Source organism: Bolinopsis microptera, chromosome 12, assembly GCF_026151205.1.
Source record: "Bolinopsis microptera isolate Bmic1 chromosome 12, MBARI_Bmic_1.0, whole genome shotgun sequence".
NCBI lineage: Eukaryota > Metazoa > Ctenophora > Tentaculata > Lobata > Bolinopsidae > Bolinopsis > Bolinopsis microptera.
The window spans coordinates 9,453,971-9,475,754 of NC_087083.1; the positions used below are offsets into that span (position 1 = coordinate 9,453,971).

A 21,784-nucleotide genomic window follows, 5' to 3' on the forward strand; every position below is an offset into this window, starting at 1 on the left:
CAGGAGAGGTAATTGTTATCATTACCATAAAAGTTTGGATCAGGATAATTATAAAGTGCCATTAGCGAGCTCATTGGAATCTGTACCCCAACAATGGGACAAAGAAGGGTGATTATTTTTGGCTTTTGTTTGATTGAGTGAAGCATTTCCGTCTTGGAGCAATTTCGGAATGTTGATTGCGACGAAGGGCCTTTGTTCTTCATCAGTGTATGATTTACAATACTATTCAGTGTATTAGGAACGTCGTGAACTATCCAATCTTCTACTGTGATAACCAGTCAGTGATCCATTCCTAAACTCCTAGTTATAGTGGAGTTTAGATTAATACCGGTTTAGATTAAAATTGAGGGTAAAATGGAATAGGAACGGTAGAAAATCTAAGAGTTTAGAGTTGTATAGCTGAATGTTGAACATATAATATTCGCAAAGCGACCACTGAGACAATCTACAACTTTTTAATCCATTTCTCTGATCAACTTCACCAGGAAATTCCAAAACTCTTAATTATAGTGGCCGTGTATCACAACATTTTAAGATTTTACCCTATTTTTCTGACTCATTTCGCAAAGCTATTCAGGATACCTAAGCTTTACCCCCTAAATTATATTGGCCATGTATTTTTCCAGTATCTGTTCTCCCTCTTTTTATGCAAGTAAACCGGTACTGCCACCAGGACTAGAGAGGATGTAACCATTGTTCTGAACAACACTCTCCAGAACTACTTACTGGAAACGATTTCCATTCTTGGAAACCGATTAACACACTAGCTGATTACCTTGGAAACAGATTATCAATGGGTGTCATTGTCGATAATGTTCTAATGTTAGCCGTTTATATTCAGTGTGGCCTGCAGCTTCCTTGAATGTCGGGAGTTCACAATGCTTCAATGGTAGGTGCTAGATGTAAGTGGTAACGTCATGTCGCCATTCTCAGAGGCAATGTTTGGAGAAACTAAATGGATTCTCAGAGGTTGGAGAAACTAAATACCAGGACCAAGGTTGGAGTGATTATGACTATAAGGTTCAATTTTTGTTCCGGAGGAATAGTTAATAGTTCATATTGTTTTCTTTGTGGTCTGAATAAATCTTCAAATCATCAACAGTAAAAGACTTAGTTGAATGGAGTTGGGTTAGAAACATATAAGAGATACGATGGTTTAACTTGTAGAAGCTTTCTATAAACATGTGTTAATCGTCGTCAGCTGAAGGTGATGGGGTGAACAGTAAGACTTAGATCTTTAGATATGGTTTTGTGCACGTGATTCAGATTTAAGTTCAAGGAAGAATGGAATAGAACTAAAGTTCATGCTTTTTAAACTTATATTTTTACCTTACATTATATTATATTTATTATTTTTACTTTATTCCATTATTTTATCTTATGTTTTACCGTTTATCACTATTTAACCTTATACTCGTATACCATTATTATCTATCATATCTCTTTAGGGAGATTTGAGGTCTCTCAACCTTACTTAGTTGAGTGTACTGTCCCACAACCGTCAACCAAGCACCATGCCTAGAAGTCCGGCGTTATGTATTATAATGATCCTGGACCTAAGTGGCAAGTAGCTCTATATTTTTTTTTAACAAAAAAAAATACCATTATTTATCATATTTAACTACGTTACTACTAAGTTTATTGACCGATAAAACCCCAGAGTCAATGTCACATGTCACATCAATAATCTCTTAAATCATTTACAATTACTAAACGTTATGATAACTGTATGTGCAAGAAACTCCGAGCAGTTTTATAAGACCGATCGAAAATCAACATACTTCACCTGCTTAACTCAATTTACGTACTTATGTCGTGATGTTTTAGAGGATATGTGATAAATTCTAAGAAAAATTAATAAATACTTCCCTGGTATATGCTAGACACTAAACCAGTAACCTAACTACGGAACTACGCAAAACTCAAATGATGGAGAGTTAGAGGTTAAGGATGAGCTGACTATTAAGTTATAACAGTATAACAGCTTTAAGTTGAGTTAACGTTTGAGGCTGAAAATGGATAGAATTTTCTTAGAAATCGTTCACAAATTGTCCAAGCCACTTAAGAGAGAGGCGGGTTTGGGAATACCCCCAATCATATTAGTTATATAATAATATGTAGAAATCTATTTACACACATCTACTGGATAATATCTCCTAAGCGTGGAGAGATCGATCTTTCTAGGATGCCATGAACAGTTCATAGTATTAAGATAATACACTAATACATAATCCCAGGCTTAAGACTGGAATTGCAAGGTTTATTTAAACCTTAAGTATAACGGGCTCAACGTTTATCCCCATTCCTAAAGAAAGAAAAGTCAGTTTGTGCACGTCGTCCCTACAACTTTGATAATTAGCTGGTTATTTAAGGAACTACCATAATACGCATACTCGTCACGTTGTTGATTATAGAGAATGTACCAGATAGACTGAATGCGTTCTTCTGTTTTCTAAAAACACGGTGGAAATATTATTTCTCTGTTAGATCCGGTCTCTCTGTCTGTTAGATCTGGCCTGTTGTCTGTTAGATCTGGCCTGTTTCTTACCTATTGCTATATCAAGTAATTGAAGATTTAAATATGGTACAGATAACGTTACTTTTACTTCTGTTGGAGATGCGAGCCAGAGCCAGAAAACACAAGGATCACGTTGGATCGTATGTGGTTGTAGATTTATAATAGATCATGGCGCATAATAATTCATCGTCCTTGAAGCTTTGGGGAGATCATGAAACAGATATTTTGTCACCTGTTCGGAATTACCCCTGAATGTTTACACCCCATTATGACTGGTGAACGAAACCATTGTCTTAAAAAAAAACAGCCTTTTATGTTTAAAGTAGAGGAAAGAATTTTCTAGATTAAAACTAAAAGAGAAAAAGTACTGAATCCAGGTTTTTTAAACATCTTTTTCCATCTCATTCAAAGTAGAGTTCCGAAGAATAGAGTTTCGACCACTTTCCTCTTCTAATTTAAACCATAGAATATTCGAGACCCTCTCTGGTAACTGAAAAATGTTGAAAACTATCCCTTTCTTCTTCTAATTTAAATTTCCTCTTCTCTTTGCCCTCAAATTTAAACTCTGAGAATATTCCAGACCCTCTCTGTATAACCTGACCACCCCCAAACACCAGGGTGCTCAACCATATCTTACACCGAACCCCTACAACACCCTTTTTTGCGTGTTGAAAGACGTTTTCATTAGAAGAACAGAGAGAGGGCCACCATGCTCTATTCAGACGTTTGACAGATCCTCCTCGCTGATAAAAAAAACTTCCTGGATAACCCTCAAAACATCCCGTTTATCTCTCTCTCTTCTCCCCGAGCTATTTTCGCCCCTACCTGACTATGTTTTGACAGCAAGTGTCGACGGAATACGTTCTGGAACTCCTCTCAGTATTTGTGCTGTAGACTAGCACTAACAGGGATTGGGCTGTGAACTGTTACTTTTATCTGTTGCTAAACAGCTTCTAATCATGAGATTGGTCCTCGTGCGTGTCACGGAGTGTGGTAGGGTAAAACAATGCGTTTAAAACCGGAGAACTTCAGAGATGAGCATGTTGATACATTAACTAGCATTTGACGTGGTAATCAGTATATACTCTCTCTTTACCCTCCTCGCAACTATCAAATAATGTTTTTTCCTTATCAGAGAGGAGTGAATGTGCTCAGCAATGAGGCTTCCCCTAAAAAATAAATCCCTGATTGCTAAACGAGCATGTTGTGGTTTCCCTGCCAACCAGATGCGAGAATACAGCCCACGTGTCCATCACGTGACTGCCCCCGACAACCCGGTACAGTGGGTTTTATCTGATGTTACGCTTGGCGTTATGGTTGCTATGGGTTCGTTCTGTCGCCAGGTGACCTATTGTTTTTGTAAAAAGGAGAGGCACACCCCGAGCAGTGATCACGTGTGCGATCACAAGTCACGTGACCGAGCTATCACTGAGTCGTCTCTTATCTCATAGTTGTGACAGATAACTCAGAACTTAAAACCTTATAGGAACGCGGGTGAGGAGGGAAAATGAGGGATATAGCTTAGTTAGTGGGAGAGGGCCGGTAGTGGTGGAGTTAGAGTGTAGGGAATCCTCAGCTTCAGATTGGAGTTGGGAGTCTGATAGATCGCTGGAATCTATCACTACAGATTTTGGTACGGTTCGTTATCAACTACTTCAGCTATTTCAGTATGGAAGTTGGCTGGTAAACTGCCAGTTAGAGTGGGTGTAGGGAATCCTCAGCTTCAGATTAGAGTTGGGAATCTGATAGATTTCGGTAAAGTTCGATAACAACAAGGAACCTAACACTGTTATCAAGTTATCAACCCGTTGTATCATGTACCAGCTTTTATTTTGGGAACGGATTATATATAGTTCATGTCATGGGGTGGCTAGATTATAGTTAGAGTTGGTAGGGAATCTGCTGGGGTTGGGAATAGTTTGATAATAGTAAGGGTTCTGATACCAATCTAACCCTGCTAGCAATCTATAAAGCACTGACGCAGACATGGTTCACCTCGATCCCTGGGAAATCTATTGAGGTTTCCAGATTGAAGTTGCGTGGCATTGGTAAAGTAACCATGGTAACCATGGCAACCATATTTACAGTTGCTAGGGAAACCAGCCGATAAAAGTGGGTTTTAGGAGGGTTTTTTGGATTAGACTTAGTTCAAGACACGTGATGACTTGTTTATGAGAGGGGAGTGAGAGTTTATTATACCGAGTTGTTGCTTTCTGAAGTGAAAAGCAAAATATTAAGAATTTGAAAATTTAATTACAGCACATATTTTAGGGAGACACCCCATATTCATTTGCAATCTGCATCTCAAATCATTTTTAAAATTAAAATTGATGGGCGAGACATGTTAATTGTGAAATATAAAATTAGCTACCCAAATTTGTAAAACCCACGTCACATTATAACGCGACACATTTTGTTTACTGTCTCGTTGGCGACAAGGGTCGACAACAAACACTGTAATACTAATAGACATACGCATTTTAGTTAAGAAGTTATGATGTGGGGCTAAAATGAGTGTCACGTGCTACAATTTGAACCAATTTAAGTGTTTCCCTAATTGAGACCTTTCAAAAACATTGAGTCCTCGGACGTTGATACCGAAAAACTATATGTTTTAGCGTGCATTAGTAAAAACTCATGTCGCCATTTTATACTCAGCGACGCAAATTCTTCCGAATTTTTGAATATTTAAAATATTCTTCTCATTTCATAAAAATGAACCACTCTTCTCCTTGTAAAAAGTATTTTGATGGAATCATTTCGATCGATCTGATTTAACTTACAACCTCCTTCATGCCTGTACTCCAGAAAAAGTTAATGAAATTTTGTTTTTCTTGGTAAATACTATGGATGACGTGGTTGTTACAATTTTTCAAAAATTACAAAACATCTCCGAAATACATTAGAAGCTATTTCATCTCTCTCTCTCTCTCTTTCTCTGATAAAAACTCATGGTTATAATTGCCTTCCGATGATACTTACATACCGCGAGCCACGAAATTAAATTCTAAATGCATGTCTCATCCAATGATCTCTCTGAATGATATGAGAAAGTTAGGTTTGGGTCGTGATTTAAAACACTTTTTCCAATATACCAGGGTTGTGGGAGGAGGTGAGCTCATGTTCTCAAATCTCCCCTTTAAGGAGTAATGAATAGTGTCATTACTTTTCTATTAGCCGTGAGAAAAGTTTGAATTAAGATCATGCCTCCTCTCATTCAAAGATTCAATATCTCCTCGTACCAGAAAATAAGAAAGCATGACGATCATTTCAACTTAAAGAGGGGCACTCTTTCTGAAAACGATTAGACAAAAAAAGGAGAAGGCACTTTGAAAAATCCCTTTGTTTTGGTGAATAAAATCACGCTTTGATTCAACAGCCAATCACAACTCGCCCAGTCAGGTGACCACCGAGTCACGTGATCACAGCTCGCAATACATCTGTTTTGAAACCCCCAAAAAGGAACGTTCGCTCGAACAATAGGCCTCGAGCAAATCGTAATTATCAGACTTCTCAGTCTCTCAGACCTGATTGGACCTGCGATCTGCCTTTATCAGGGAGAAAATTGTTGAAGAAGCATTTGAGAGGAGTATTTTACGCATCAAAGAAGAAAAATAACGACTCGGAGAGGGGTATTTGGAGGGGACCTTTGTTAGTGTGATTCAAAGAATCTGAATCTAGATCAAGGTGGTCACGTTCCTTAGAAAAAAGTAGCTGCAGTTTTTTTAGAAATTGAAAAGAGCTTTGGGATTGTGATTAAAATATCTACTCATCTGCGTATCACAAACATGAAATATTATTGCATTTCCCATTTAATTCTAACTGATCGGCCAAGACTTGAATGTTTTTCAACTTATCGGCAAAAGGTTTTTCTGTTTTGGTCTAGAGTGGAAACAGTGACGTTAATATGAATTATGAAATCAGATAAACCCTGTCGAATGTCGATCCTAAAGGTTCTTCAGTAAACACTCTATATTTGGCAGACATTCTAGTAATTTCACTTGCAGCTTTACAAAAGACCGGAATACTTTTAGGTCGCAGATTATGCAGCATTGATTGACGAAAGCACTCAACGCTTTCATTCAGTTTCACTAGAAGGCTTTATATCGCTCTTTTCTATTTCCTCTCTTAAACACTATATATCTTGAGCTGCTTTTTTCTATTTAAAACGTTTATAAATCGCTGTTTTCTCAATCAGGCCGAACTCAGAACCAGGTAACCCATAATATAGCTTGGAAGGTTTCATTAAACGTTGGTGATCGTCAATAAATTAGAAACTGCACGCACTACAATGGTGTCCCGTTTGATATGCTTTTCAAAAACCCCTCTCCACCAACCACAACTCACCACTATAGATTTCCACTAACCTATCTGGCGCCCACGTGATGCCCACGTGCTACCATCACGTGGTAAAACGCCACCTCCGCATTTGTCAGAGAGTTTTCAAACGCCTGATATATAGCGTAAAACAATTGTATTCATTTACCCTTTTATTGCAGTGATCCCTCTTAAAGGTTGGACATTAACGTTGATGATTGGTTTGGGTTAGATTGGCACCCCTGTCCGGGCACTGAGGTATCAAGGTATCACTATTATCGTGAATGGTTTTAAAACAAATGCAGTCAAGAAAACTGATCACGTGATAAAATAGTCATTATAGCTACTACTGGTCACGTGATATTACTTGAGTACTACTTTAAATGTGATCATGCTGCTGTGTCGACCGTCATTTAAATATAAGGGGTAAATGAATACAAATGTTTTATAACCTGTGTTTGAAAACTCTCCGATGAACCATGGTGATCAGGTTTGATTCGAGCACGTGACCTTTGATTTGAGCACGTGACCTTTGAGGCAGATATCATTACCATAGTTTAGATCTGGTATTATAACACTGTGCCGACTATTTAAAAGGTAAGTTTGTGCGAGCATGTATTAGTCGTACTAATAGTTAATGGCATATTTATGGGTTGCAGATAAATGCAGATTTCTGATACGTGGGACAATACTTAAATTACCCTTTATAATTTTAATCATAATTCTAGGTCATGGCTGCATGATCAAAAATGTTAAATGTTTATCTCCATCCCCAAATTAATGACCTATAGACGGGGTTAAGACCATTCACGTCCTCTCCTGCTAGAATCTCAAGTTCGAGGTTGGCCCAAGCTTTTCACCAAAAAGTTTCATTTAATTCATCAAAGAGATCCTGGCACTCATCCACACTCAAATCAGTGTTGATTCAGTAGCGTGAACAAAAACTTGCCCTAGGGACTGACTTGACACGTCAATCATCAGGTGGCAGTCACGTGCATAGTTTGTGCGTGCACGTGGGCAATTTGCACTCTTCCTATTGGCCACATGCCTTGCCTTCCAATTATCATTGGTTGAAAACTTTATGCCGTATGCACGGTAAATTTGAACTGATTGCTCGCCACAACATGTTGATACCCTGCATGGCCTGAGTGAGTGTGTTGTCATGGTACTAGTGCTGTTCCACGTGCTCACTGAACCTAGTACGTGTGCACGTGCTCTGAGGATTGTTACAATTTGTTACAATGTGATGAATGAGCACTTGTTAACCACCATGACCACCATTGTTTAAACAGCTAATGAAAATGTTTATCAGTTAATATTCATAGTGAATTATCATGATGTGACAAGTCTCGTGGAAGTAATAGTGGCGAGTAAATAGTGGCGAGTAAATAGTGGCGAGTAAGTAGTGATGAGTAAATAGTGGCGAGTAAGTAGTGGCGAGTAAATAGTGGCGAGTAAATAGTGGCGACTAAGTAGTGGCGAGTAAATAGTGGCGAGTAAATAGTGGCGAGTAAGTAGTGGCGAGTAAATAGTGGCGAGTAAATAGTGGCGAGTAAGTAGTGGCGAGTAAGTAGTGGCGAGTAAATACTAAATAGTGGCGAGTAAATAGTGGCGAGTAAATAGTGGCGAGTAAATTGTGGCGAGTAAATAGTGGCGAGTAAATAGTGGCGAGTAAGTAGTGGCGAGTAAATAGTGGCGAGTAAATATTGGCGAGTAAATAGTGGGTTACTCATTCTTAGAACAGTCAGCAGAGATTACTGATGAGTAAGTACTAAGTATTGGATAACTATTAGTGTTATAATCAGATGATGGTAACGTTTGATAAAGTGATAAGTAAAACACAATCAATATCACAGAACAATTAGTAATAATTAGTTAACAAATAAAACTAAAAAGTATCCCAGAGATAAACTCATCTAGATCAAGATACGACCCAAAATCAGAAATTGTGTCGACTGTCGTCGCCATGGTTACCACCTAAAATCAGATCCCTGACTCAGATCATAGCACAATGGCTGAGACACTGGTTTGCCTTGAAGGAGTCACAATCACTGTTCTCCTTGCAAGACTGGTACCCCTTACTCCCATCATCCACGTAACACCACTCGGGACACTTCACACAGTTAGTTCCGTCTGCCATTATTATCTTCCAGAAATCGTTGAAGTTGGAGATACTTCCGCCTTCCTTGATCAGCTTCTTCATCACAACCTGGCATGAGGGATCGGTAATTTAGGACTTATCACATTTGAGTGAGGGATTGGTAATTTAGGACTTATCACATTTGAGTGAGGGATTGGTAATTTAGGAATAGACTTATCACATTTGAGTGAGGGATTGGTAATTTAGGAATAGACTTATCACATTTGAGTGAGGGATTGGTAATTTAGGAATAGACTTATCACATATTTGAGTGAGGGATTGGTAATTTAGGAATAGACTTATCACATTTGAGTGAGGGATTGGTAATTTAGGAATAGACTTATCACATTTGAGTGAGGGATCGGTAATTTAGGACTTATCACATTTGAGTGAGGGATTGGTAATTTAGGAATAGACTTATCACATTTGAGTGAGGGATTGGTAATTTAGGAATAGACTTATCACATTTGAGTGAGGGATTGGTAATTTAGGAATAGACTTATCACATTATTTGAGTGAGGGATTGGTAATTTAGGAATAGACTTATCACATTTGAGTGAGGGATTGGTAATTTAGGAATAGACTTATCACATTTGAGTGAGGGATCGGTAATTTAGGACTTATCACATTTGAGTGAGGGATTGGTAATTTAGGACTTATCACATTTGAGTGAGGGATCGGTAATTTAGGAATAGACTTATCACATTTGAGTGAGGGATTGGTAATTTAGGAATAGACTTATCACATTTGAGTGAGGGATCGGTAATTTAGGAATAGACTTATCACATTTGAGTGAGGGATTGGTAATTTAGGACTTATCACATTTGAGTGAGGGATCGGTAATTTAGGAATAGACTTATCACATTTGAGTGAGGGATTGGTAATTTAGGAATAGACTTATCACATTTGAGTGAGGGATCGGTAATTTAGGACTTATCACATTTGAGTGAGGGATCGGTAATTTAGGAATATACTTATCACATTTGAGTGAGGGATTGGTAATTTAGGAATAGACTTATCACATTATTTGAGTGAGGGATTGGTAATTTAGGAATAGACTTATCACATTTGAGTGAGGGATCGGTAATTTAGGAATATACTTATCACATTTGAGTGAGGGATTGGTAATTTAGGACTTATCACATTTGAGTAAGGGATCGGTAATTTAGGAATATACTTATCACATTTGAGTGAGGGATTGGTAATTTAGGAATAGACTTATCACATTTGAGTGAGGGATTGGTAATTTAGGAATAGACTTATCACATTTGAGTGAGGGATCGGTAATTTAGGACTTATCACATTTGAGTGAGGGATTGGTAATTTAGGACTTATCACATTTGAGTGAGGGATTGGTAATTTAGGAATAGACTTATCACATTTGAGTGAGGGATCGGTAATTTAGGAATATACTTATCACATTTGAGTGAGGGATTGGTAATTTAGGAATAGACTTATCACATTTGAGTGAGGGATTGGTAATTTAGGAATAGACTTATCACATTTGAGTGAGGGATCGGTAATTTAGGACTTATCACATTTGAGTGAGGGATCGGTAATTTAGGAATATACTTATCACATTTGAGTGAGGGATTGGTAATTTAGGAATAGACTTATCACATTTGAGTGAGGGATTGGTAATTTAGGAATAGACTTATCACATTTGAGTGAGGGATCGGTAATTTAGGAATATACTTATCACATTTGAGTGAGGGATTGGTAATTTAGGAATAGACTTATCACATTTGAGTGAGGGATTGGTAATTTAGGAATAGACTTATCACATTTGAGTGAGGGATTGGTAATTTAGGAATAGACTTATCACATTTGAGTGAGGGATCGGTAATTTAGGACTTATCACATTTGAGTGAGGGATCGGTAATTTAGGAATATACTTATCACATTTGAGTGAGGGATTGGTAATTTAGGAATAGACTTATCACATTTGAGTGAGGGATCGGTAATTTAGGACTTATCACATTTGAGTGAGGGATTGGTAATTTAGGACTTATCACATTTGAGTGAGGGATCGGTAATTTAGGAATAGACGTATCACATTTGAGTGAGGGATTGGTAATTTAGGAATAGACTTATCACATTTGAGTGAGGGATTGGTAATTTAGGAATAGACTTATCACATTTGAGTGAGGGATCGGTAATTTAGGACTTATCACATTTTAGTGAGGGATCGGTGATTTAGGAATAGACTTATCACATTTGAGTGAGGGATTGGTAATTTAGGAATAGACTTATCACATTTGAGTGAGGGATCGGTAATTTAGGAATATACTTATCACATTTGAGTGAGGGATCGGTAATTTAGGACTTATCACATTTGAGTGAGGGATTGGTAATTTAGGACTTATCACATTTGAGTGAGGGATCGGTAATTTAGGAATAGACTTATCACATTTGAGTGAGGGATTGGTAATTTAGGAATAGACTTATCACATTTGAGTGAGGGATTGGTAATTTAGGAATAGACTTATCACATTTGAGTGAGGGATCGGTAATTTAGGAATAGACTTATCACATTTGAGTGAGGGATCGGTAATTTAGGAATAGACTTATCACATTTGAGTGAGGGATTGGTAATTTAGGAATAGACTTATCACATTTGAGTGAGGGATTGGTAATTTAGGACTTATCACATTTGAGTGAGGGATCGGTAATTTAGGAATATACTTATCACATTTGAGTGAGGGATTGGTAATTTAGGAATAGACTTATCACATTATTTGAGTGAGGGATTGGTAATTTAGGAATAGACTTATCACATTTGAGTGAGGGATCGGTAATTTAGGAATATACTTATCACATTTGAGTGAGGGATTGGTAATTTAGGACTTATCACATTTGAGTGAGGGATCGGTAATTTAGGAATATACTTATCACATTTGAGTGAGGGATTGGTAATTTAGGAATAGACTTATCACATTTGAGTGAGGGATTGGTAATTTAGGAATAGACTTATCACATTTGAGTGAGGGATCGGTAATTTAGGACTTATCACATTTGAGTGAGGGATTGGTAATTTAGGACTTATCACATTTGAGTGAGGGATTGGTAATTTAGGAATAGACTTATCACATTTGAGTGAGGGATCGGTAATTTAGGAATATACTTATCACATTTGAGTGAGGGATTGGTAATTTAGGAATAGACTTATCACATTTGAGTGAGGGATTGGTAATTTAGGAATAGACTTATCACATTTGAGTGAGGGATCGGTAATTTAGGACTTATCACATTTGAGTGAGGGATCGGTAATTTAGGAATATACTTATCACATTTGAGTGAGGGATTGGTAATTTAGGAATAGACTTATCACATTTGAGTGAGGGATTGGTAATTTAGGAATAGACTTATCACATTTGAGTGAGGGATCGGTAATTTAGGAATATACTTATCACATTTGAGTGAGGGATTGGTAATTTAGGAATAGACTTATCACATTTGAGTGAGGGATTGGTAATTTAGGAATAGACTTATCACATTTGAGTGAGGGATTGGTAATTTAGGAATAGACTTATCACATTTGAGTGAGGGATCGGTAATTTAGGACTTATCACATTTGAGTGAGGGATCGGTAATTTAGGAATATACTTATCACATTTGAGTGAGGGATTGGTAATTTAGGAATAGACTTATCACATTTGAGTGAGGGATCGGTAATTTAGGACTTATCACATTTGAGTGAGGGATTGGTAATTTAGGACTTATCACATTTGAGTGAGGGATCGGTAATTTAGGAATAGACGTATCACATTTGAGTGAGGGATTGGTAATTTAGGAATAGACTTATCACATTTGAGTGAGGGATTGGTAATTTAGGAATAGACTTATCACATTTGAGTGAGGGATCGGTAATTTAGGACTTATCACATTTTAGTGAGGGATCGGTGATTTAGGAATAGACTTATCACATTTGAGTGAGGGATTGGTAATTTAGGAATAGACTTATCACATTTGAGTGAGGGATCGGTAATTTAGGAATATACTTATCACATTTGAGTGAGGGATCGGTAATTTAGGACTTATCACATTTGAGTGAGGGATTGGTAATTTAGGACTTATCACATTTGAGTGAGGGATCGGTAATTTAGGAATAGACTTATCACATTTGAGTGAGGGATTGGTAATTTAGGAATAGACTTATCACATTTGAGTGAGGGATTGGTAATTTAGGAATAGACTTATCACATTTGAGTGAGGGATCGGTAATTTAGGAATAGACTTATCACATTTGAGTGAGGGATTGGTAATTTAGGAATAGACTTATCACATTTGAGTGAGGGATTGGTAATTTAGGAATAGACTTATCACATTTGAGTGAGGGATTGGTAATTTAGGAATAGACTTATCACATTTGAGTGAGGGATCGGTAATTTAGGACTTATCACATTTTAGTGAGGGATCGGTGATTTAGGAATAGACTTATCACATTTGAGTGAGGGATTGGTAATTTAGGAATAGACTTATCACATTTGAGTGAGGGATTGGTAATTTAGGAATAGACTTATCACATTTGAGTGAGGGATTGGTAATTTAGGAATAGACTTATCACATTTGAGTGAGGGATTGGTAATTTAGGAATAGACTTATCACATTTGAGTGAGGGATCGGTAATTTAGGAATAGACTTATCACATTTGAGTGAGGGATTGGTAATTTAGGAATAGACTTATCACATTTGAGTGAGGGATTGGTAATTTAGGAATAGACTTATCACATTTGAGTGAGGGATTGGTAATTTAGGAATAGACTTATCACATTTGAGTGAGGGATTGGTAATTTAGGAATAGACTTATCACATTTGAGTGAGGGATTGGTAATTTAGGAATAGACTTATCACATTTGAGTGAGGGATCGGTAATTTAGGAATAGACTTATCACATTTGAGTGAGGGATTGGTAATTTAGGAATAGACTTATCACATTTGAGTGAGGGATTGGTAATTTAGGAATAGACTTATCACATTTGAGTGAGGGATCGGTAATTTAGGACTTATCACATTTGAGTGAGGGATCGGTAATTTAGGAATAGACTTATCACATTTGAGTGAGGGATTGGTAATTTAGGAATAGACTTATCACATTTGAGTGAGGGATTGGTAATTTAGGAATAGACTTATCACATTTGAGTGAGGGATCGGTAATTTAGGACTTATCACATTTGAGTGAGGGATCGGTAATTTAGGAATAGACTTATCACATTTGAGTGAGGGATTGGTAATTTAGGAATAGACTTATCACATTTGAGTGAGGGATTGGTAATTTAGGAATAGACTTATCACATTTGAGTGAGGGATCGGTAATTTAGGACTTATCACATTTGAGTGAGGGATTGGTAATTTAGGAATAGACTTATCACATTTGAGTGAGGGATTGGTAATTTAGGAATAGACTTATCACATTTGAGTGAGGGATCGGTAATTTAGGAATAGACTTATCACATTTGAGTGAGGGATCGGAAATTTAGGACTTATCACATTTGAGTGAGGGATCGGTAATTTAGGAATAGACTTATCACATTTGAGTGAGGGATTGGTAATTTAGGAATAGAATTATCACATTTGAGTGAGGGATTGGTAATTTAGGAATAGACTTATCACATTTGAGTGAGGGATCGGTAATTTAGGACTTATCACATTTGAGTGAGGGATCGGTAATTTAGAAATAGACTTATCACATTTGAGTGAGGGATCGGTAATTTAGGAATAGACTTATCACATTTGAGTGAGGGATCGGTAATTTAGGAATAGACTTATCACATTTGAGTGAGGGATCGGTAATTTAGGAATAGACTTATCACATTTGAGTGAGGGATCGGTAATTTAGGAATAGACTTATCACATTTGAGTGAGGGATCGGTAATTTAGGAATAGACTTATCACATTTGAGTGAGGGATCGGTAATTTAGGAATATACTTATCACATTTGAGTGAGGGATCGGTAATTTAGGAATATACTTATCACATTTGAGTGAGGGATCGGTAATTTAGGACTTATCACATTTGAGTGAGGGATCGGTAATTTAGGAATAGACTTATCACATTTGAGTGAGGGATTGGTAATTTAGGAATAGACTTATCACATTTGAGTGAGGGATTGGTAATTTAGGAATAGACTTATCACATTTGAGTGAGGGATTGGTAATTTAGGAATAGACTTATCACATTTGAGTGAGGGATTGGTAATTTAGGAATAGACTTATCACATTTGAGTGAGGGATTGGTAATTTAGAAATAGACTTATCACATTTGAGTGAGGGATTGGTAATTTAGGAATAGACTTATCACATTTGAGTGAGGGATTGGTAATTTAGGAATAGACTTATCACATTTGAGTGAGGGATCGGTAATTTAGGAATAGACTTATCACATTTGAGTGAGGGATTGGTAATTTAGGAATAGACTTATCACATTTGAGTGAGGGATCGGTAATTTAGGAATAGACTTATCACATTTGAGTGAGGGATTGGTAATTTAGGACTTATCACATTTGAGTGAGGGATTGGTAATTTAGGACTTATCACATTTGAGTGAGGGATCGGTAATTTAGGAATAGACTTATCACATTTGAGTGAGGGATTGGTAATTTAGGAATAGACTTATCACATTTGAGTGAGGGATTGGTAATTTAGGAATAGACTTATCACATTTGAGTGAGGGATCGGTAATTTAGGAATAGACTTATCACATTTGAGTGAGGGATCGGTGATTTAGGAATAGACTTATCACATTTGAGTGAGGGATCGGTGATTTAGGAATAGACTTATCACATTTGAGTGAGGGATCGGTAATTTAGGAATAGACTTATCACATTTGAGTGAGGGATTGGTAATTTAGGAATATACTTATCACATTTGAGTGAGGGATCGGTAATTTAGGAATAGACTTATCACATTTGAGTGAGGGATTGGTAATTTAGGACTTATCACATTTGAGTGAGGGATCGGTAATTTAGGAATAGACTTATCACATTTGAGTGAGGGATTGGTAATTTAGGAATAGACTTATCACATTTGAGTGAGGGATTGGTAATTTAGGAATAGACTTATCACATTTGAGTGAGGGATCGGTAATTTAGGAATAGACTTATCACATTTGAGTGAGGGATCGGTGATTTAGGAATAGACTTATCACATTTGAGTGAGGGATCGGTGATTTAGGAATAGACTTATCACATTTGAGTGAGGGATCGGTAATTTAGGAATAGACTTATCACATTTGAGTGAGGGATTGGTAATTTAGGACTTATCACATTTGAGTGAGGGATTGGTAATTTAGGACTTATCACATTTGAGTGAGGGATCGGTAATTTAGGAATAGACTTATCACATTTGAGTGAGGGATTGGTAATTTAGGAATAGACTTATCACATTTGAGTGAGGGATTGGTAATTTAGGAATAGACTTATCACATTTGAGTGAGGGATCGGTAATTTAGGAATAGACTTATCACATTTGAGTGAGGGATCGGTGATTTAGGAATAGACTTATCACATTTGAGTGAGGGATTGGTAATTTAGGAATAGACTTATCACATTTGAGTGAGGGATTGGTAATTTAGAAATAGACTTATCACATTTGAGTGAGGGATTGGTAATTTAGGAATAGACTTATCACATTTGAGTGAGGGATTGGTAATTTAGGAATAGACTTATCACATTTGAGTGAGGGATCGGTAATTTAGGAATAGACTTATCACATTTGAGTGAGGGATTGGTAATTTAGGAATAGACTTATCACATTTGAGTGAGGGATCGGTAATTTAGGAATAGACTTATCACATTTGAGTGAGGGATTGGTAATTTAGGACTTATCACATTTGAGTGAGGGATTGGTAATTTAGGAATAGACTTATCACATTTGAGTGAGGGATTGGTAATTTAGGAATAGACTTATCACATTTGAGTGAGGGATTGGTAATTTAGGAATAGACTTATCACATTTGAGTGAGGGATCGGTAATTTAGGAATAGACTTATCACATTTGAGTGAGGGATCGGTGATTTAGGAATAGACTTATCACATTTGAGTGAGGGATCGGTGATTTAGGAATAGACTTATCACATTTGAGTGAGGGATCGGTAATTTAGGAATAGACTTATCACATTTGAGTGAGGGATTGGTAATTTAGGACTTATCACATTTGAGTGAGGGATTGGTAATTTAGGACTTATCACATTTGAGTGAGGGATCGGTAATTTAGGAATAGACTTATCACATTTGAGTGAGGGATTGGTAATTTAGGAATAGACTTATCACATTTGAGTGAGGGATTGGTAATTTAGGAATAGACTTATCACATTTGAGTGAGGGATCGGTAATTTAGGAATAGACTTATCACATTTGAGTGAGGGATCGGTGATTTAGGAATAGACTTATCACATTTGAGTGAGGGATCGGTGATTTAGGAATAGACTTATCACATTTGAGTGAGGGATCGGTAATTTAGGAATAGACTTATCACATTTGAGTGAGGGATTGGTAATTTAGGACTTATCACATTTGAGTGAGGGATTGGTAATTTAGGACTTATCACATTTGAGTGAGGGATCGGTAATTTAGGAATAGACTTATCACATTTGAGTGAGGGATTGGTAATTTAGGAATAGACTTATCACATTTGAGTGAGGGATCGGTAATTTAGGACTTATCACATTTGAGTGAGGGATCGGTAATTTAGGAATAGACTTATCACATTATTTAAGTGAGGGATTGGTAATTTAGGAATAGACTTATCACATTATTTAAGTGAGGGATTGGTGATTTAGGAATAGACTTATCACATTTGAGTGAGGGATCGGTAATTTAGGAATATACTTATCACATTTGAGTGAGGGATTGGTAATTTAGGAATAGACTTATCACATTTGAGTGAGGGATCGGTAATTTAGGAATATACTTATCACATTTGAGTGAGGGATTGGTAATTTAGGAATATTCTTATCACATTTGAGTGAGGGATTGGTAATTTAGGAATAGACTTATCACATTTGAGTGAGGGATTGGTGATTTAGGAATAGACTTATCACATTTGAGTGAGGGATCGGTAATTTAGGAATAGACTTATCACATTTGAGTGAGGGATCGGTGATTTAGGAATAGACTTATCACATTTGAGTGAGGGATCGGTAATTTAGGAATATACTTATCACATTTGAGTGAGGGATTGGTAATTTAGGAATATACTTATCACATTTGAGTGAGGGATCGGTAATTTAGGACTTATCACATTTGAGTGAGGGATCGGTAATTTAGGAATAGACTTATCACATTTGAGTGAGGGATTGGTAATTTAGGAATAGACTTATCACATTTGAGTGAGGGATTGGTAATTTAGGAATAGACTTATCACATTTGAGTGAGGGATTGGTGATTTAGGAATAGACTTATCACATTTGAGTGAGGGATTGGTAATTTAGGAATAGACTTATCACATTTGAGTGAGGGATTGGTGATTTAGGAATAGACTTATCACATTTGAGTGAGGGATTGGTAATTTAGGACTTATCACATTTGAGTGAGGGATTGGTAATTTAGGAATAGACTTATCACATTTGAGTGAGGGATCGGTGATTTAGGAATAGACTTATCACATTTGAGTGAGGGATCGGTAATTTAGGAATAGACTTATCACATTTGAGTGAGGGATTGGTAATTTAGGAATAGACTTATCACATTTGAGTGAGGGATTGGTTATTTAGGAATAGACTTATCACATTTGAGTGAGGGATCGGTAATTTAGGACTTATCACATTTGAGTGAGGGATCGGTAATTTAGGACTTATCACATTTGAGTGAGGGATCGGTGATTTAGGAATAGACTTATCACATTTGAGTGAGGGATTGGTGATTTAGGAATAGACTTATCACATTTGAGTGAGGGATTGGTAATTTAGGAATAGACTTATCACATTTGAGTGAGGGATTGGTGATTTAGGAATAGACTTATCACATTTGAGTGAGGGATCGGTGATTTAGGAATAGACTTATCACATTTGAGTGAGGGATCGGTGATTTAGGAATAGACTTATCACAACCACATTAATCGCTGATCAATAGCGGAAACAAGCTTTAAAACTACATAATTAGTACCTCGCTATAACACGGACTTCCTTATAACGCAGTTTTAAAAAACAAATTCATTTTCCCTCATACCAATAAAGCAATAAGAGTAAAGTAATAAAACTGACCTTGATAGCGCAGGCGCCGTTGCACTGAGACCAACAAAGTCTCTTGTGGCACCCGTAAGTACAGCCTGATTCAGAGTGACAGGGCTCCGCGTCACCCCAGTAACAGTTAGCTGAAAATAGAGGAATAAAGTGAAATAAAGTGAAATAAAGTGAAATAAAGTGAAATAAAGTGAAATAAAGTGAAATAAAGTGAAATAGCGAAACAGCGAAAGAAAAATAGATCAATCTGTTTGCTTGAAGCAAAACATTTTTTGAGAATTTTACAATATAATTTGGAACGTCACAGTAAAATGCTATTCAAAAAAGACCTAAGTGGGTGAATTGTGATTTTGATTGCACAATGTTCTACTGGGTAGTGAGGTATCAAACTTTTGCTGTAAAAAGGGATCAAGCTGTCTCATTTTAAAGCTTTCTTCGTTATGTAATGTCCTGATATAGCTGTTGAGCATATATTAAAGTATTGAGACAAGGAATGGAAACTGCCATGTCGGGCGCTATAAGCTATTACCACAGTTTAAAGTTTGTCTGATATCAAGACTGAGATAAAATGATTTGTAGACGGGACAATTTACGAGTAAGCCGAAAGTTATGATATTTCAGGTTTATTTTGTTTTAATACACCTACTGTATGACAAATAATTAAACAAAAATTTAAACTGGTACACGGTCAGTGCTGATGAAGACTAAAATTGATTTCAGGTTCTTGGGACATATCCGCTCAGCATTTATTACAGTATTACCCTTAATTTAAATTACCAATAGTTAATTGATTACTTATAATTAACTCATTACTGCGAAATCTTGCACTGTATATCTTAAAAATTGGAATGTACTTATCAAACTTTGGCATTCGCACTGCCGGCAATTTAAGAAAGCAAGCTAAAAAAGCAATTATAACTTTGCTGACCAACATTGCGTGATCTGATTATTTAATCTTTTAATAAATCGAAACTGGAATAGCATGTTTAGTGTTAAATTAACCTACAGTTTAGTTTTACCGACACCAAGACTTATTAAGTTATAACTTAGGAATAACGCGAAAGTTTACCTGTCACCAGACATTATTAAATTAATCAATATAATATTCCGTTAAAGTATAACTGCAAACCATTTCAATTATTGAGGTTAGCGAGGCACTATATTGAGGCTCAATAAATTGATTTGCTAATCCAAATTCTTCCCGACAGTACAAGGATTATATCTTACGAACAATCATTATCTAACATGGTCAATGGTGATTTATGTTAAAAAGTTAAAAACGCGAATGGTAACTGCATGGCGACGACACAATTGCTGCGCTGCGCGCATGGGTAACCATGACAACGACACAATTACTGCACTGTAACCTTCAATTAAGTTTTGCTGATATCAAGAGAGTGATTCAATTAAAAAATTGGATCGAACATTTTAATTTTCTCTTTTGGTTATGTCTGGATACAGCAGCTCATGAACGACAAGCGTTTATACTTTTACAGTAGGAATTGAAACTGTTCAGTTCTAAAGATATTAACTTATTGAGATTTTAAGATTGTTATTACATGATGCTTGCACTTAGTTACTGAAATTTGTATAGTCGGACGTGGTAGAAAATTCAGTTCTTAAACGTGACCACTTTTAGGATTAACCCGAGAGTTTGATGGTCATCCAGCTCAATAACATGACGTGATCAGGTCAACTGACTAACAAATCAAAGACTTTGTACCTGAAATGAGCTTCGTGACGGGTGTTATTTCTAGTTAATAAACCTATCAGTTTTCTGGTTTGTTGAGAAATTCAAATACACTTCAAATAGCATCTACTGATATCAGACATTTTCTGATTGCATTTAGAAATTAAACGATTATTTTAAAAACCGCCATGGCGGCCACCGTAAATGTTCAATGTTTTAAAAAAATTCTGATAGTTGCCTACTATTAATAATAACCGATTTCAATAACTTACAATGGTAACTTTCTATAGTGCTTTACTAACTATATTAATCAAGTTTAATAACTTACCAACTAACCTTTACTATTTAAAGTAACTAACCTGATCTATCTTCAGGCTGATCCTGAGCGGCTACAAAAGCCAACAAAGCCGTTAAAACAGCGACTGCAACAAACACTCTCATTGTTAACAAGTTAAGACGTGAAACAGACTTTTAAAAAGTAATCGTGGTTTAAGTGAGGAACACGGCTCTACCTTGATCTTATATATTTCATTTAGACTGTTCCAGCTGCTTGATTGTGTTAGCACAATTGACAACTTTGTATCGCGGGGAACTAAATAGATTTAAGTTTAACTAGGGAGAATTAGCACCTTAAGGGTTTTTAATTAGATTCGCAGATTTTAAAGATTGTTTCCAGATGGTAAAGTTTGTAGACCGTGAATTACAACGGGCTTTAATCAAGACGTTTCCAGAATTTGTAAATTTTAAAGTAAATTTTAAAGTACAGTTACAAGTGAACACTTACAAGGAGGTGGCAGTTACTACATTCTTACGACTTGTTTGTTTACAGGGTTACTGTGTATTTTGAACTGGTGAAGATTTAGCAACTAAACTTATTTTCAGAAATTGAAATTTTTGAGTGCTAGGAAATCATAGTTTTTTCAATCAATTCCTTATTAAT

At 36.5% G+C, this 21,784-nt stretch overlaps 1 protein-coding gene across 1 annotated transcript; it reads right to left on the minus strand.

The window, feature by feature from the left end:
• Positions 1-8,683: 8,683 nt before the first annotated feature.
• Positions 8,684-21,369, minus strand: LOC134824213 (uncharacterized). Its single transcript, XM_063835989.1, has 3 exons — positions 21,204-21,369; positions 19,176-19,285; positions 8,684-9,044 (listed from the first exon to the last, which is right to left on the minus strand). Exons 1-3 carry the CDS (start codon positions 21,283-21,285, stop codon positions 8,832-8,834), a joined length of 405 nt encoding a protein of 134 aa, XP_063692059.1. The 5' UTR covers positions 21,286-21,369; the 3' UTR covers positions 8,684-8,831.
• Positions 21,370-21,784: the final 415 nt, after the last annotated feature.

What these genes read in the sequence shown, in the direction of transcription:
- LOC134824213 (XM_063835989.1), bottom strand. Translation starts at nt 21,285, where the DNA reads ATGAGAGTGTTTGTTGCAGTCGCTGTTTTAACGGCTTTGTTGGCTTTT. An exon ending in TCAGCCTGAAGATAGATCAG is followed by an intron (nt 19,286 to 21,203) that starts GTTAGTTACTTT and finishes CTCTATTTTCAG; the next exon opens with CTAACTGTTACTGGGGTGAC. An exon ending in ACGGCGCCTGCGCTATCAAG is followed by an intron (nt 9,045 to 19,175) that starts GTCAGTTTTATT and finishes CCCTCATGCCAG; the next exon opens with GTTGTGATGAAGAAGCTGAT.